Source organism: Bolinopsis microptera, chromosome 10, assembly GCF_026151205.1.
Source record: "Bolinopsis microptera isolate Bmic1 chromosome 10, MBARI_Bmic_1.0, whole genome shotgun sequence".
NCBI lineage: Eukaryota > Metazoa > Ctenophora > Tentaculata > Lobata > Bolinopsidae > Bolinopsis > Bolinopsis microptera.
The window spans coordinates 8,191,560-8,204,672 of record NC_087081.1 but is presented as its reverse complement, the minus strand read 5'-3'; the positions used below and the strand labels follow the sequence as shown (position 1 = coordinate 8,204,672).

Below are 13,113 nucleotides of genomic sequence, written 5' to 3'. Positions count from 1 at the left end.
CTTTACAAGCAGTACGTTCGACTAAGTCTCCGCAATTAACGTCTTATGGAACGGCTGGCGTGGCTAGTTCCCTGATGTCGTGCGAAACCATGGCAACGTGGCCCTCAGACAAACAATGCTGTCGATCTTGACGCTTTTCGTTGGTCAATCAAAAGGGCTGCTAGTATTTGACATATCTCCTTTTTGCTGCCTGGTGCCTACTGTATCGAGAACACTTTCATCTCCTCATTCCGAACACATCATAGCCAAAAGTTGCATCTTTCTTCCCCGCCGCGCTGCTGGAATCCAAACAAAATGTTTTGTCACTTTTGAGCTAATGAACTGGCGACAATTGAAAATATGATACATGTGCTCCTTCATAAACATGATATATCCGGGAACGTCTGACTTGCAACGCCTCGGAAGACAGCACAGCAAGATACACTGTTGATGACAACAACGACATATTAGTTCGCTTTTAGTCGCTGTAATTGTCGGGCCTATCACGCAGTGTGACATTCATCACTCTTCGAGTTCGGTCGAGAGAGGGAAAGGGAGAGGGAGAGATAGAGAGGGGGAGAGAGAGAGAGAGAGAGATAGAGAGGGGGAGAGAGAGAGTTGGATCCTACATGTTTCAATCTTTCACATTATAAAGTTATTATATACCCTCTGCTCTCTCTCTCTCTCTCTCTCTCTCTCTCCCTCTCTCTCTCTCTGATACTTAAGGACGTGTCACTTGTTTTAGGCACATTGTACTCCCCTGTGCAACTATTTCGTGTTTGGGCTGAGCTGTTGAAAGATGTGACGCTCTCCTGTAAACCGTCTCTGAACCTCATTATGTGAAGGAGCAATGAGAGGAACTAGTTGCCATGGTTACTAGTTGCTATAGTTACTAGTTGCTGGGTTATATAGTGTCCAGCATGGAAGGAGTCATAGCCACCGCCAAACTTTGAGATATTGTTATATATATAATACAGCAGGATTTGACTCTAATTTTCTCTCATAGTCCTGTATTTTTATTTGCTGTCGTAGTAGTGCTTCCCTGAAGTCACACAATTCACCAAATATTTCGAGTCTAGGTCGTCATTTTCGTTGTTAGGGTTACTGATTCGTTGATTCACTGCTGCACTGTGTGATCATTGTTTCGTTTGTAGCGTACTACGGCTCTATCATCTCCCACTGAATGTTGCATGGTAACCATGGTAACCTATCCCACCTGAACTAAACGCCCCTACCTGTGACGGGTCTCTGACGGCCCCGATGGATCACAAGAATGGTGTTTCGGAAACTATTGTTCTCATTCCCGACTCAAAGCGCCAGTTCGATTTCAGTTTTCAAGTGAGTTTACAATTTTTGATTTAAGTTCAGTTTTTTTATTTATATTAGATATGTTTTATGTTAGTTCAAAATCTTGGAAGTTAGTCTAAAATTTTGGATGTAGATTTAACATTTTTGATGCTGTTTTTTCGTGCTGCTTAGATTTAAAGTTATTCTTGTCTAATGAATATTGAAATGATCATCATAGACTGATATCTTTTTTGCAACGAATTCATATTTTTACATTTTTCAAATTTGTAAATCTTGCACCTCTTTCCACTCATCGTGAAACTGAGAGGTTGATGTTTACATTATTTCTTGACTTGACCCTTGAAAGTCTCGAGTGTATTCGTACGAAGCGAAGGCGATAATGGTAAAATCTGACACTCAAAATAATCAATAGCGCCCATCAAAATTGGGGAAATGACATAATTGCTTATTGCATTTTTATCCCGTAAGATCGCAATTCAATCAACAGGATCTGATAGTGCGAAGTAATTGGTCTATTATAACGCATCACTACTTGCAATAAAAGATAATGTAACTGGTTCCACCGGATTTGAGCAGATCTTTTATTGAAATTGTGTACTTTTCCGTGTTATTGGTGTGAGTAGTACGTGTACCTAGTGAGCTAGTGCACATACATTGTTTCGCTTGCTCTAACCTTTGCTCAATAACCGTTGATTTTTTCAACTTTCAATGAAAGTTCCATGCCCCTTTGTCGTGAAAATCAAAAAGTTTTCTCCGAGTCCTGTCGTCGTTCCTACTGCGAGAAACCCTCCTATCTTGAAGTAACCGACTCTGAGGACTCTGAGAACTCCGAAGGGAAGGATACCTCATGTACTCCCACCATCTACCAGTATCACACTGAAGGTCTCCTTGCTCCAGTAGCTGTAAGTCAAGGCGTGTGTAGTAAGCCATATAATGTAGTTGTGGTCCGGGTGAACCTGTAAATCCAACTCTTTGGGTTGCTCTTTTGGGTTTACTCAGGTTAACGTTTTTCATCGCTGTAACATGTGTCAGCCTTTGGAAAAGCTGTAAATCCAACTCTTTGGGCTGCAGGTAAACGTTTTTCATCGCTGTAACATGCGTCAGCCTTTGGAAAAATGTCGGCATTCCCTTGAGCTATTCCCGTGTCGAGATATATCAAAGGATTGTGCATAATATGTCAGATTGACATAGTATGTATTATGCTGACGGTTGTTTAAGTTGAAGGTTGTTAGAGTGCGAACTAACAGGAATATGTCAATTACTCAAGCGTTATGTGCTACCTATAGACTGTGTAAGAGATTATAAACCCATTTTATATTTCACTTGGGAAAACATCTAAAAAGTTAAGCTTTAAGCTATCAAAAATATGCAATTATATCAAGACTTATCATGTGCAGCTCTTTTAACGCTTCTCATATGACACACAAAGGAACCCAATCTAAAGAAGAATAGCCCATTAGCCTTTTAACTGTCACATTTTCCCGCTCCTCAGCTGTTAGGTTACATCTGGCCAAATCGATAACCTCAGTCCACTTTTAAAACATCAGAATCATCAGAATTCCTCCCGATCCCAATGTACCTGCAGCTAACACTTGGCAAACACAATCTATTACTAAGATTGTAAGATTCTAACCTTATAAGGAAATCAGCCAATATTTGATGGCTTGATACGAGGGGAAACCTTACAGTAGACAGCTCCTTAACCTCCACCCGCTTCTCCCGGACTTTATCTAGCTCGCTTCTGATCAGTCAATAACGGACATTAATTACAGGAAGCTTGTAGTGAGGACCCACGTGATGCCCATATAAGGAGGGGGAGTGAGCACCCCTCCTTAGGGGAGGACGGAGAACTAGCTCGTGTTGCTCTTAATGAACTGGATCCTATATCTCTAGTAGGATTTATAGCTGGACTGCTTCATTTTGTACCCTTTGCTTAACGTGGGAGCTAAAATGCGGATTTTGGGATTTGCGCTAACTTTTGAAATATTAACAGTTTCTTTTTGAGGTTAGTTGGTCAAAGGCTGGACCTCCTGTAGTAGCTGATCTGTATGACATTCTAATAATTTATTGTCATCGGCCAGCTGGAAATAAGGAATTTGTACACACTTACGCCGAAGCCATCACTCATTTGCATATTATTATAATGTCAAGTACCAAAATGACATACAAGTGCAATCATGTTTTCCTATACAGCTTCTAACATCTACATCTAAACTATATCATAATTATACATATTCAGTAATTAGATCTTGGTCAAGGTTTAAACATAAACTATCTTTTAGACTGGTTTGGAGAATTTAGCTCCCTTCGTCTTACCCACACACGCTTATAAAACACTAAAGAAACAGTTTAGTTTTCATTATATCACGGGTGCATCTGCATATAAGGCAACATTTTGGAGGGAAGAAGAGATTACGTTCATTTCATCGGACCCTGGAAAGCGCCAAAAATGTTTCATAAGTTTTGTAGAGTTGTAACGACTTGCAACTATGCATCTGTCGCACATTTTTCCCGTAAATAAAAAAGATGAAAGTTCTGCCAGCTAGGTAGCTAGTTAGCTGCTGTTATAATTCCATTCCAAGTGATGAAAAGACACTGCAAATGTGCTGAATAGCTAGCCGGTTAGATCTGGCTATGGTTACATGTTAAAATCACGGCAGACTGGTGACACTTAACAGTTACTGTTAGTGATGTTTACAGTTCACATTTTTTGATAGTTCCGTATATGCGACCAAGGGAAGTAACTGATCTTTCAGGGTCTTTTCTTTTGCCTGAAAAGAGCAGTTTCCCTTGGTTTCATACGGAATTATCAAACATTTTGAACTCTCAACATCTGTCTCATAAAAATGTTCCTATCCGGATATTACGTCAACAGTTGGTGATTATCATTGTCTAATTGATGTGGACGTCTCAAAAATTCAATTTTCAAGCTGTTAAAAATGTCCACTTTTTTTAGACAATGCTACCATATCTTTATTACTTTATTACATGTTTACTGACACATATTGTTCGATCAATTTTCTTTGATCACAAATTTAAAGGAAATTTACGAGTATCTTTATCAACCCTGGACAATTAATCCAGACCAAAAAACCTTTAGAATGCACATTTATGAGTATATAATCTGAAGGCTCAAAAATATAATTTTCTCTGTATTTATTTTTTATGTTATCAAATCGACATTTCTTATTTGTCACTGATCATTAGTTTATGGAATGCATTATAATAATACATACCATAAACCTAATGACCAGTGACAAATTAAAAATGTTTTTAGATAGGGGCAACATCTTACATCGGTAATTTCAAAGCAATGAACATAAACTATCATTACTATAACATAAACTATTCTGTACCTGACACAAACTCAACCAATCAAACCCACAAAAATGAGAAGGTTCAAAGGACTAGCATGTCAAACTTTAACCTTTATCTCTTATAATCACAATCGAGCCGTTAGAATAAACGAAGAGAGCGCCGAGACAGGGAGTTAGTTAAAAAGTCAATCAATCAGCTGCCTTCCGGCTCCTTCAATCAAATTAAGTGTATCTGCATATTTCATACGACCATACTATTTGTCAATCAATATACCGTGCCTTCATCGATCAATTAGGCACAATTACCCTTGCCTTGTTTACAGCATTGGTCATTGATAGATGAGCCTTGCGCTCTTGTTTGCAATCTCTGTTGAATAGTATTTTTATAACATTTCTTGTTGCTTGGTTCATTGTTTGAGAAGGAAAAGCCGTTACCGTGGTTACCGTTATGATGAGTGATTCTAAGACTAAGAGCAGAGAAAAGAATGCAGCCGATAATCTGGTAGATGCTGAAACTGCTGCGAAGGAAATCTCAATAAAGAGCCATGGGAACACGACGGGGAAAGGCTCTCGTTGGAGGAGAATTTATCAAAAACTCACCTGTTTTAGGGTAAGGACTGATAACATTCCATAACTCTTAATCCTAATTGAACCCAAAATAGGATTGAGTGGATTGGTTTATTGTCCCTCTAATTCACTAGCAAAAGAGAAGCGTCAATATCGTGGATCGCCGATAATGAACTCAATCGCATGCTTCTGGATAAGTTTTTTTTTTTCAAACGCAAGTGTGCAATGCCATGAATGCTCTGTAGATAACACAAATCTCATTCTTAATACTAATGCCAAGTTGGCTTTCATTGATATGTCTCTTTTGTCTATTAATTATAGAAACAAGAGGTTTGACCACTTAAGTGGCTTGTCCACTTAACCCGATGCTACATATTTTTAGCCAGTATGGGCTACACGTGGTTTATAGATTCTATTTATGAAAGTCTTCACTTTTGCGATTGGTTGCATTCCTTTATCGAATTTTGTTCATCTTTGATGACTTCAAGTGCACGAATGATCTGACGTTTTATTGACTGTAACCCGTTATTGGGTAGACACGTATAATATGCTTATTCGACAGATCGTTAAATATTCTCCTCTAAAGTCTAGTCAGTGTTCAGCAATATTTTCACAAGATCGAAGTGATCATTTCACTTACTGAATGCAGTCACTGCAACATACATGCAACAGTGATTAGATTTTTTATAAGTAAGCAAATTTGATCGCACCTATTTCAACATTTCTTTAAATTGTTCTCAACTGGGAAACGGCTAGTTGTGGTGACTGGTGAGGTTTAGTGAAAGTGATGTTAGTTTCTTACAGTTAGTTTGACGATGTTAAGTAGTTCTTAAGTTCTTATAATAGTCTATATTGTGTTCTATGCTCATTATGTTGTTGCATGTTAGTTGAAGTTCCTTCTTAAAGACTGCTGGAAATCACAGCAGCTCGACATGGACCCTCCCTCAAGCTCTAAAACAAGGTGTGGCAGCTGTATGGAATGGTTACTAACCCCCAGAAACACTAAAGTGTGTGACATGTGTGACAGTCCAGTACATGCAAAGTGTACCAGGGGGAAGCTGGGTTGTGTGCTGTGCTGCTCGGAGAACATTCCGGGGTATGGGACTGATTGTTCAGCTCTCTTGGATAGCTATGACTCGCGTGGTGATATTGTTTTTGATCCGTATTGTCGAACTGAAAGTTTTGTTAATAAAAAGTTTACTGTAAGAGTGTCAGAGCCACTTATACTGTTTAAGACATCTTTGGAAGAATTACCACAAGTTGAAGTAGAACCACAGGCTCAAGATGAAAAACCCCCCAGCGAAGATTTTGAAGATAAAAACCCTCCCAATGGACAACCCCCAGATTCAGAGAAGGGGGTGTTGCTTTTAAAAGATGATGATGAGATGGATGGAACCAGAGAAAAAATGTCTGAAATAGCCGTTGGATTGCTGGATTTTTTCGGGGTAAACATATTTTCTTTTTTCTTCTTCTCTTTTTTAAACACATGTAATACGCTACACCTTGTGATATTTGTAAACCATACATAATTAAGCTTTTGGGAGAATTTCTGCCATACCAAAATTTAGCCGTCGACATAAACGTTTTAAAATTGCTTGGTAACTAAAAGTTTCTAAAAAAGCTTTTACATACCTAATTAAACCAAATAATGGTGGCTTAATGAATATAATAAACTATGCCAATTGGAATTTCCTCTGAAATGAGCTTTCATTCTTTTATTGTTCGATCTATTATTATCACATCACCACATAATTTAATGGCTTGCATTTGTTAACAACATATCGCATTTTCAGTTTGTTGTCCCAAGTGTACTTTTCATTTGCATATGTATAACTAGTTTAATCGGAATATATGACAATCCACATTATTCCTTTCTTATTCTAGAACTGATTTTTGTTGCTGATTGATATCTTTTTGTAGAAAAAGTAATATAAACACACATACAGTTTGTCGTTATCTGGTCCCTAAAATTATCAAGTGGTCAGATATTGCATAGTGCAATCGTCATATTTCAAATTAGACCCTTTCCACTTAGAGATATCAAAATTACCAAACAAAAGGAAGCGTCTGTGGTTTTCTTTCATCTCAAACCACATCAATCGATACAAATACGGCTCTAACCACATGAAATGGTTCAAATATGGCTCATATAAGTCTGATGAGTGAACATAGGTGTCCGAATAAGTAATCTAATTTATTCCTTGTTCCGTTATGAAGGCAAAATTAACTGCCCGTAATTACATGCTTTACGGAAAAATGATAATTGACATCAATTAAAAAATAGTTTGCATTCGTACTTTAACAAGGCACAAGGAAGATTTTCTGGCTATCTAATTATCATTTACTCCATTTATAACAGGATGGTCTGGATAATTGGTTGTGCATTTCGGTGTCATACTTCTGCTGTTTGATAATCTTCAGTTATTTTGAAATAAATAGCCATCTGGCTTGCTTGTAACTTTATTAATTGAAAGATTTTCATTATTTCTTATGTTGCTGTAATACATTACTCATAATGCCATTTATAATACTGCTGGTTGTCAATCAATCGATTCTAAAAGCGTCTCAGGGTTACCACATGGATAGGAGAGGATAATATGTGTCCTCTGAACACTGATCAACTGATAAGAATAACATAGTTGATAACAGAGTCACGCGATAAACCGGACTTAAAATGATGGCAAACAGGAGAATCTCCTCGGCTCAAAGCTCTCTTCCAGCGATAGATGAAGAAGCAGCCCGTCGCAGGAGAAGCTCCCTCGCACAATCCAGAAGGGACTCTATCATGGGTGGTGGCTCCAGAGCTTCTGTTTCCTCAAATAATCCTCGACCAGAAGACTATAACAGAACTAACTCTGCACCTACCCCCGGTGAAATTCCAGCTGAAGTACCCTCTGACAGATCCCGGATGAGGGTTGTGAGAAGAAGATCTACTTCTTCCGGACTGTTCACTGGACTTCTTCCTGGCATGCGATCTAGAACTGCTTCAATTGTATCTACACAGCAAGGATCTCAGAGGAACCTCATGCGCGGGTCTGAGACACCTCTGGAGGAGGAGAATTTCCCGTTCAAGGAGGTGAAAAGAAAACCACTTGAACATGATGTTGAGTTGGAGGAAATGATTATAAAACGAAAAGAATCCCAAAGGAGAATGAACTTCTTGCACAGGCAGGACTCAACACCCTTGTTGATGAACGTGGAGAGAAGAGGAGTAGAGAGGAGGGTCCGAGAACAGCCCCCACCTTATCAGTTCCCGGTACTTGAGACCCCACTGTTGCGGTGCTTCCGGGATGGGTCATTAAAACAGGGTCCGTCTGAGGAGGAATCAGACACAAGTTCGAGGAAAAGACGTTATCGGGGACTCTTCCGTTTTCATCCTTTTAAAGGGAGATGTGGTCTTAAAGGGTTGACAAAAGGGGTAGGTGAAATTAATAGTCAAGATGAAATGGTAGATCAGAAATTTCCTTTTTTTTAGATAATTCGAATAATTCCCGTAAATTTGAGTACAAAATGAATGATCGCATCGTTGTTATTATTATCACACACAAAAGACACGTACAACTTCATTTTCATTACCGTTGCCCACAATCATTATTAACTCGCGATTTAGCATACCAGACAATCTTCCTACCTAAATTAATTACAATGTAATTTACGTGGCAAAGAATGCACCTCTTCCTCCTCAACTGACGTCTGACACTCTACCAGTCGCTGAAGCAGGGAAATCTATTTTGGTGCTATGATTTACAATTTAATAATTTACAATTATTTACTGAAACATCTACGTCCGCATGTAACTGTATAGGCTTATGTCCTACTCCTATGGTATGCCGTATGCTCCAATGGGCGATAACAATTATTAACAATATGCACTCTTAAGGTTTCCTCCAAAATTAATAGCACTCCTAAAGTATTAAAATATAAAAATGTGTTGCCTTATTTATGCGATATTTTATTCCTCTGAATGAATTTCCCGGATAAACATGACAATAAGAGGAAAAATTAACGAAGCGGCCGCGCTTGATTGGCTACAGGGAAGAGCACAAATATTCACACAGTTCCTCACTTAAACCGAACAAAATTTATTAAAAAGTTTCAATTTGATTAATTATAAGCCATTCAGTGGTAGCAGAATAAATCTGAGTAAATTTGCAGTGCATTTGTTCCGCTGTATTATAACCGTATAATTCGTAATTTAAGTGTTGCTTTGTGGTGTCGGTCACACTTGAAAACAAAGCAAAACCTTGTTTGGCCGTTTAATTTGAGGTCGTGTTTGGTGCGCTTAAAAGTTGTTAAAGTAGAAGTTCAGTTGGTGATCATCATCGAGCGATCCCGAAATGCACCATTCAGCATTGTTAAGGCGACTCAGAGAAAACAACAGACATTTCAAAGAAATATCTAAGTCTCAAGAATCTATTTCTACTCGGAGCCAGTCTAAAACGCGAAGCAAATCTGTTGTATTTGTGAGTAACTTGTCGGATATGACCCTAATTTATGGTTTACATTCGCAAAACAAACTCTGTTTGGCCTCTCCGATGAAATTCTATGCCATGTAGAAAATGGCAACTACATCTATCAAACTGGGAAACGGATTGAAAACATCCGTCCAGTTATTGAAATGAGTTTTACCAATTCTCCAAGGCGTTTCCAGAGCTATTGTAATATTGTTGCAAGCAATGAAATGTGCAGACATATATATTATAGTATATATATATATAGTTGTCTAGTATATTTGGAGTGTAATCTATTATTGCCGTTTGAAGTGTATAGTATATTCACAATAAAACCGCTTAAATTAGGTTAAGCGTGCTGTCCTATCAATTCAGCAATTCATTACAGGGGTTGCACAATTTATATCTGATGCAACACACGTACCAATAACGTGTATCCGACTTCGTCTAGTATTGATAGTTGCATTATATTTTCCGTTTTTAGTTTTAGTCCGTCTTTTCTAAAGGCAATGTCAAGAGCAAGTAATCCGTCCAGCACGGACTTGAGTCCGTCCAGCACGGACTTGAGCGATTTTTATTCAGTTTCTAGCTTACCAACTTCAACAACACCTTCTTCCTCATCACTGAATTGCAATTCAAATCCTCCCTCTTCGAATGCTTCACATTCTTCATCATATCCAGATTCTCCAAGATCATCCCATGACCCTAGTTCCAAGCATAAATCTGATATTACTCGACAAAGACCCCTGCCTCGTGATGAAGGCAGAGATACTGTGCCTTCGATGAAATACAACAGACTGGGTCTTGCATCAAAATTCATCGAACAGATAGAATCAAATAAACCCCCTGCAAAACCCAATCGACGCAAAAGTAAAATAGGTGATTCACAAGCTCCAGAAGATTACGGTGAAGCAATTCCAAAACCACGACTACGTAAGAAATCAAAAACCAGCTACAGCATCTTCCACCAAATCCCACCTGTCCCACCCTCCCCCTCCAGGACACCACCCCTCCCACCCTACCTACATCACCTCCAATCTCCTCACCTACTCCCCAGCCCTGAGCTCCACAGACATGAATACAAGCATCCTAGAACCACCCCTGATGTGTTGCTGGAGGATGTGGTGTCTGTTGTTAGTTCTCATTATACTGATTCTATTCCTGAAGTGGAGGAGGCGAAGGAGACGGTTATTGAAAAGTTCTTCCGGATAATCCTACTGAACGAGGATAGGTTGTTTAATATAACGTATAGGCTGAGGCAGAAAGCAAGAAGGTATCTACGGCACCACGCAGATCCAGACAGGGATATATGGTGTTGTGGGAGGTTGTGTAGGTGGGTGGAGACGTGGAAGTGGAACTGCTGGAGACTCTTCTACTATGTCTACGACTTCTTTGATCGAGCAGATGCAAAGAGGAGAAAGAGGTGGACGGAGTCAAGATCAGCGGTACTCCATTATATATTGATAAAATAATTACTATAACAAAATATTAAAATAATATATAACGTGACATAATAATAGAAGGTGTTTTAACTTACTCTCATGCTGTGAAAACTTTGTGAGAATTAGCCATCGCGCTACACTGCCTCTTGCAAGCTTTTCTTTCTTATAAGTTATTGTAAAAATACGAAATTGTTTATCCTATCTGAACCATGTTATAATGTTTTTTTTTTCCATGTGCTCTAATATAATATTCCTCAGTTACAAACTGCGATATCACTCTTCAAAGATGTCTTGAAAGACTCTCAGGGACCCCAACGATTACCCATAACAGGTCAGCCTCTTTAGTAACTGTTTTGTGATTCTTTAGGAACTCTTCAGTAACTCTTAAATAACTCCTTAGTCTTCCATGGCGAGATAGTGCTAATCATTCTTTTGTTGTATAGTTACATTATATTACATCATTATTATATACTTATATTGCTTCACTACATAGCACTGTGGAGACTACATAGTCGTAGTTGATTGAACCAATTCGTGGTTTAATGTTAGATCTGAACATTCGATCACAGCTAATTTGGACATCTTACAAAAGCTAGCCTGCAGTTAGCTCAGCACTCACTTACACATATCCTTGGTGGGCAGCAATAGATTCTTTACAACACTGTTATTTGCACCCAACATGTTACGTGTGGTATTTGGAGTAATGGTATTTGGAGTAGTAAATCTCAATCTAATTGTCAAATACACTTGAGAACTTGCGGATGCGTTTATTAAATGGCAAGATAATGAGCAGCAAGGTGTAACATTGTAATGTGTGTTGCACATAATATGGGATATGTATAACAATTGTGTGCATTATAGCGGCATTTATACGGCAAATATTTCTGTGATTAGATATTGATTACGGGTACAAGAAAATATTATGGAAATATTTTCAAGAATCTGCTGTTATAAAGTTTAGAAACTATGAACGGGATTCATGTGTCTTCAAAAACCACTTTGATGACTCTTAATGGTCGGAGGAAATTGATTTGAACATTTCCTGTCTACACTCATTTTTTTAAGAAAATTTATCATTTCTTCTGAAACATTCAGTGATGACAATGTTACAATGCTGGTATCACTGAATTTTGTTCAGAAAAACATTATAAGTTTTCTTGAAAGAATCATCAGATAAGACGATGTTGACATGGTAACACTACCATATAAGGTGATGTTGACATGGTAACACTACCATATAAGGTGATGTTGACATGGTAACACTACCATATAAGGCGATGTTGACATGTTAACACTACCATATAAGGTGATGTTGACATGGTAACACTACCATATAAGGAATTAATCAGATCTGTACCTTCAGATATCCCACCCCAACTTGAGAACCAAGATGACCCCTACGCCTTATTCAGATATTTGGAGCAATGTGCTTTAGATCAAGGAGCTGTTCTAACCATGGCCCCTTACTGCACAGTTGAGGTGAGTAAGTCTTTAGTAAGTCGTTAGAAACTCTTTAGTAAGTCGTTAGTAACTCTTTGGTAACTCTTTGGTAACTCTTTGGTAACTCTTTGCTACTCATGGCACAGTTAGGGTTAGCTAGCAGTGGCAGCAATAACTGTACCAATATCTGACTTTCGTAAACTTCCTATCAAACATAATAGTCATGTTTCCCCAAATTAAGTTCAGTGATTCCAATGAAACGATCAACTGTTTATCAATAAAAACCACCCAATCAGGTGGAGGACGACAAGTTTAACGCCCTTGTTGAGTCACACGACTTGGCATTGATGGATTACCATGGTCAGACTGTTCTCCACATTACAAGTAAGTTTATGTTAGGATTTCGGGTACATCGCTGATTGCCCTGCTGTGGGCCGTTCCCCTGGCTCAACCAGGTTTAGTTTATCCTTATTTAATTGATATAAGCATAAATTATAATACAGGTAGGTTAAGATTTTTATAAAATATCTGGTGGTAACTAATCTTGTTTCTGCGGTTTGTATTACTTTTTTATACTTCCTTTTGACACTGCATAAAAATTACCTACAC

At 38.4% G+C, this 13,113-nt stretch overlaps 2 protein-coding genes across 8 annotated transcripts in view; one reads left to right on the top strand and one right to left on the bottom strand.

The window, feature by feature from the left end:
• Positions 1 to 13,113, bottom strand: part of LOC134821576 (fibrous sheath CABYR-binding protein-like) — a 55,245-nt gene that overhangs the window by 25,135 nt on the left and 16,997 nt on the right. The window lies entirely within an intron of this gene.
• The window catches only part of LOC134821884 (uncharacterized), a 62,329-nt gene that overhangs the window by 35,933 nt on the left and 13,283 nt on the right, over positions 1 to 13,113 (top strand). For 5 of the 7 annotated variants that reach the window (XM_063832692.1, XM_063832693.1, XM_063832695.1 and 2 more), the window contains 3 exons: positions 11,323 to 11,395; positions 12,428 to 12,543; positions 12,801 to 12,888. In XM_063832692.1, coding sequence (XP_063688762.1) covers positions 11,323 to 11,395; positions 12,428 to 12,543; positions 12,801 to 12,888 — 277 coding nt within the window. Of the gene's footprint in view, positions 1 to 691; positions 1,318 to 11,322; positions 11,396 to 12,427; positions 12,544 to 12,800; positions 12,889 to 13,113 lie in introns of those variants that run through there. The other 2 variants (XM_063832696.1, XM_063832698.1) reach the window with 2 other exon arrangements.